The sequence below is a fragment of the Heptranchias perlo genome, chromosome X, assembly GCF_035084215.1.
Source record: "Heptranchias perlo isolate sHepPer1 chromosome X, sHepPer1.hap1, whole genome shotgun sequence".
Lineage (NCBI taxonomy): Eukaryota > Metazoa > Chordata > Chondrichthyes > Hexanchiformes > Hexanchidae > Heptranchias > Heptranchias perlo.
Window position 1 is genome coordinate 14136553 of NC_090370.1, and position 4156 is coordinate 14140708.

The 4156-nt window shown below is 76.0% G+C and overlaps 1 protein-coding gene across 1 annotated transcript; it reads left to right on the plus strand.

Moving 5' to 3' along the window:
• Positions 1-263: 263 nt before the first annotated feature.
• Positions 264-3731, plus strand: LOC137306898 (calphotin-like). Its single transcript, XM_067976285.1, has one exon. The coding sequence runs from the start codon at positions 264-266 to the stop codon at positions 3729-3731; it is 3468 nt and encodes a 1155-aa protein (XP_067832386.1).
• Positions 3732-4156: the final 425 nt, after the last annotated feature.

Here is a 4156-nt window from a genome sequence, read left to right on the forward strand (position 1 = left end):
GGTATCTGCAGCCAGAACGCACCTCCCCTTTAAGAGGTGCTGACTGCCATTAAGTGGCGTCAGAGACGCCCGATATCGGGCCCCTCAGAGAGACATGCAGCAAATGAACTGCACATCTGAGTGATGATAACAAGCAGACAGCACGAGTATTGTGAGTTGCTGGGACAACACTAAAAGGCATGTGCAGTGTTCCCCCTGCCCCCTGCCCCCTGCTCCCTCTGTGCCATGCGCCCGTGCCCCTGTGTGCCCGCCTCCTGCGCCCCATGTGCGCCCCCTGCCTCCCGCTCGCCCCGTCCCCTGCGCCCTGTGCCCCCGTGTGCCCGCCTCCTGTGCCCCATGTGCGCCCCCTGCCTCCCGCACGCCCTGTCCCCTGCGCCCTGTGCCCCCGTGTGCCCGTCCCCTGTGCCCCATGTGCGCCCCCTGCCTCCCGCTCGCCCCGTCCCCTGCGCCCTGTGCCCCTGTGTGCCCATCCCCTGTGCCACATGTGTGCCCCCTGCCTCCCGCTCGACCCGTCCCCTGCGCCCTGTGCCCCCGTGTGCCCGCCTCCTGTGCCCCACGTGCGCCCCCTGCCTCCCGCTCGACCCGTCCCCTGCGCCCTGTGCCCCCGTGTGCCCGTCCCCTGTGCCCCATGTTTGCCCCCTGCCTCCCGCTCGCCCCGTCCCCTGCGCCCTGTGCCCCTGTGTGCCCGTCCCCTGTGCCCCCTGCCTCCCGCACGCCCCGTCCCCTGCGCCCTGTGCCCCCGTGTGCCCGTCCCCTGTGCCCCATGTGCGCCCCCTGCCTCCCGCACGCCCTGTCCCCTGCGCCCTGTGCCCCCGTGTGCCCGTCCCCTGTGCCCCATGTGCGCCCCCTGCCTCCCGCTCGCCCCGTCCCCTGCGCCATGTGCCCCTGTGTGCCCGTCCCCTGTGCCACATTTGCGCCCCCTGCCTCCCGCTCGACCCGTCCCCTGCGCCCTGTGCCCCCGTGTGCCTGCCTCCTGTGCCCCACGTGCGCCCCCTGCCTCACGCTCGACCCGTCCCCTGCGCCCTGTGCCCCCGTGTGCCCCTCCCCTGTGCCCCATGTTTGCCCCCTGCCTCCCGCTCGCCCCGTCCCCTGCGCCCTGTGTCCCTGTGTGCCCGTCCCCTGTGCCCCCTGCCTCCCGCACGCCCCGTCCCCTGCGCCCGTGCCCCTGTGTGCCCGCTCCCTGCGCCCCATGTGCGCCCCCTGCCTCCCGCTCGACCCGTCCCCTGCGCCCTGTGCCCCCGTGTGCCCGTCCCCTGTGCCCCATGTTCGCCCCCTGCCTCCCGCACGCCCTGTCCCCTGCGCCCTGTGCCCCCGTGTGCCCGCCCCCTGCACCCCACGTGCGCCCCCTGCCTCCCGCTCGACCCATCCCCTGCGCCCTGTGCCCCTGTGTGCCCGCCCCCTGCGCCGCACGTGCGCCCCCTGCCTCCCGCTCGCCCCGTCCCCTGCGCCCTGTGCCCCTGTGTGCCCGCCCCCTGCGCCGCACGTGCGCCCCCTGCCTCCCGCACGCCCTGTCCCCTGCGCCCTGTGCCCACGTGTGCCCGCCCCCTGCGCCCCACTTGCTCCCCCTGCCTCCCGCACACCCCGCCCCCTGTGCCCCCTGTGTGCCCCGCTCCCTGCCCCCAACAAGCCCGTTTTTTTGGGCACAATCGAATCTCTGGACCATGTGCGCCCCCTGCCTCCCGCTCGCCCTGTCCCCTGCGCCCTGTGCCCCCGTGTGCCCGCTCCCTGCGCCCCATGTGCGCCCCCTGCCTCCCGCTCGACCCGTCCCCTGCGCCCTGTGCCCCCGTGTGTCCGCTCCCTGCGCCCCATGTGCGCCCCCTGCCTCCCGCTCGACCCGTCCCCTGCGCCCTGTGCCCCCGTGTGCCCGTCCCCTGTGCCCCATATTTGCCCCCTGCCTCCCGCTCGCCCCGTCCCCTGCGCCCTGTGCCCCTGTGTGCCCGTCCCCTGCGCCCCCTGCCTCCCGCTCGACCCGTCCCCTGCGCCCTGTGCCCCCGTGTGCCCGTCCCCTGTGCCCCGTGTTCGCCCCCTGCCTCCCGCACGCCCTGTCCCCTGCGCCCTGTGCCCCCGTGTGCCCGCCCCCTGCGCCCCACGTGCGCCCCCTGCCTCCCGCTCGCCCCGTCCCCTGCGCCCTGTGCCCCTGTGTGCCCACCCCCTGCGCCGCACGTGTGCCCCCTGCCTACCGCTCGCCCCGTCCCCTGCGCCCTGTGCCCCTGTGTGCCCGCCCCCTGCGCCGCACGTGCGCCCCCTGCCTCCCGCACGCCCTGTCCCCTGCGCCCGTGCCCCTGTGTGCCCGCTCCCTGCGCCCCATCTGCGCCCCCTGCCTCCCGCTCGCCCCGTCCCCTGCGCCCTGTGCCCCCGTGTGCCCGCCTCCTGTGCCCCATGTGCGCCCTGTGCCCCCGTGTGCCCCCTGCCTCCCGCACGCCCCGTCCCCTGCGCCCTGTGCCCCCGTGTGCCCGCCCCCTGCGCCCCATGTGTGCCCCCTGCCTCCCGCACGCCCCATCCCCTGCACCCGTGCCCCCGTGTGCCCGCCCCCTGCGCCCCACTTGCTCCCCCTGCCACCCGCACACCCCGCCCCCTGCGCCCTGTGCCCACGTGTGCCCGCCCCCTGCGCCCCACTTGCTCCCCCTGCCTCCCGCACACCCCGCCCCCTGTGCCCCCTGTGTGCCCCGCTCCCTGCCCCCAACAAGCCCGTTTTTTTGGGCACAATCGAATCTCTGGACCATGTGCGCCCCCTGCCTCCCGCTCGACCCGTCCCCTGCGCCCTGTGCCCCCGTGTGCCCGTCCCCTGTGCCCCATGTTCGCCCCCTGCCTCCCGCATGCCCTGTCCCCTGCGCCCTGTGCCCCCGTGTGCCCGCCCCATGCGCCCCACGTGCGCCCCCTGCCTCCCGCTCGCCCCGTCCCCTGCGCCCTGTGCCCCTGTGTGCCCGTCCCCTGCGCCCCATGTGCGCCCCCTGCCTCCCGCTCGCCCGGTCCCCTGTGCCCTGTGCCCCCATGTGCCCGCTCCCTGCGCCCCATGTGCGCCCCCTGCCTCCCGCTCGACCCGTCCCCTGCGCCCTGTGCCCCCGTGTGCACGTCCCCTGTGCCCCATGTTCGCCCCCTGCCTCCCGCACGCCCTGTCTCCTGCGCCCTGTGCCCCCGTGTGCCCGCCCCCTGCGCTGCACGTGTGCCGCCTGCCTCCCGCACGCCCTGTCCCCTGCGCCCTGTGCCCCCGTGTGCCCGCCCCCTGCGCCCCACGTGCGCCCCCTGCCTCCCGCTTGCCCTGTCCCCTGCGCCCGTGCCCCTGTGTGCCCGCTCCCTGCGCCCCATCTGCGCCCCCTGCCTCCCGCACGCCCCGTCCCCTGCGCCCTGTGCCCCCATGTGCCCGCCTCCTGTGCCCCCGTGTGCCCCCTGCCTCCCGCTCGCCCCGTCCCCTGCGCCCTGTGCCCCTGTGTGCCCGCCCCCTGCGCCCCATGTGCGCCCCCTGCATCCCGCACGCCCTGTCCCCTGCGCCCTGTGCCCCCTTGTGCCCCATGCCTCCCGCTCGCCCCGTCCCCTGCGCCCTGTGCCCCTGTGTGCCCGCCCCCTGCGCCCCATGTGTGCCCCCTGCCTCCCGCACGCCCCGTCCCCTGCGCCCTGTGCCCCCGTGTGCCCCATGCCTCCCGCACGCCCCGTCCCCTGCGCCCTGTGCCCCCGTGTGCCCGCCCCCTGCGCCCCATGTTCGCCCCCTGCCTCCCGCACGCCCCATCCCCTGAGCCCGTGCCCCCGTGTGCCCGCCCCCTGCGCCCCACTTGCTCCCCCTGCCTCCCGCACACCCCGCCCCCTGCTCCCTGTGCCCCCGTGTGCCCGCCCCCTGCGCCCCACTTGCTCCCCCTGCCTCCCGCACACCCCGCCCCCTGCGCCCTGTGCCCCCGTGTGCCCGCCCCCTGCGCCCCACGTGCGCCCCCTGCCTCCCGCACACCCCGCCCCCTGTGCCCCCTGTGTGCCCCGCTCCCTGCCCCCAACAAGCCCGTTTTTTTGGGCACAATCGAATCTCTGGACCGGACGCTTTTCAGTCGGTGTCACAGGACGGTGATCAGGAGCGAGGACCCCGTCAGACCCTCCCTCCCTCAGGGAAGCCGAGGACAATCGTCTCACCCAAACCACTGCCGCAGCAACTCAGCACGGAGCAGGGATTGAA

Excerpts from the sequence above, each read along its gene's own strand:
- LOC137306898 (XM_067976285.1), top strand. The coding sequence starts at position 264 with ATGTGCGCCCCCTGCCTCCCGCTCGCCCCGTCCCCTGCGCCCTGTGCC.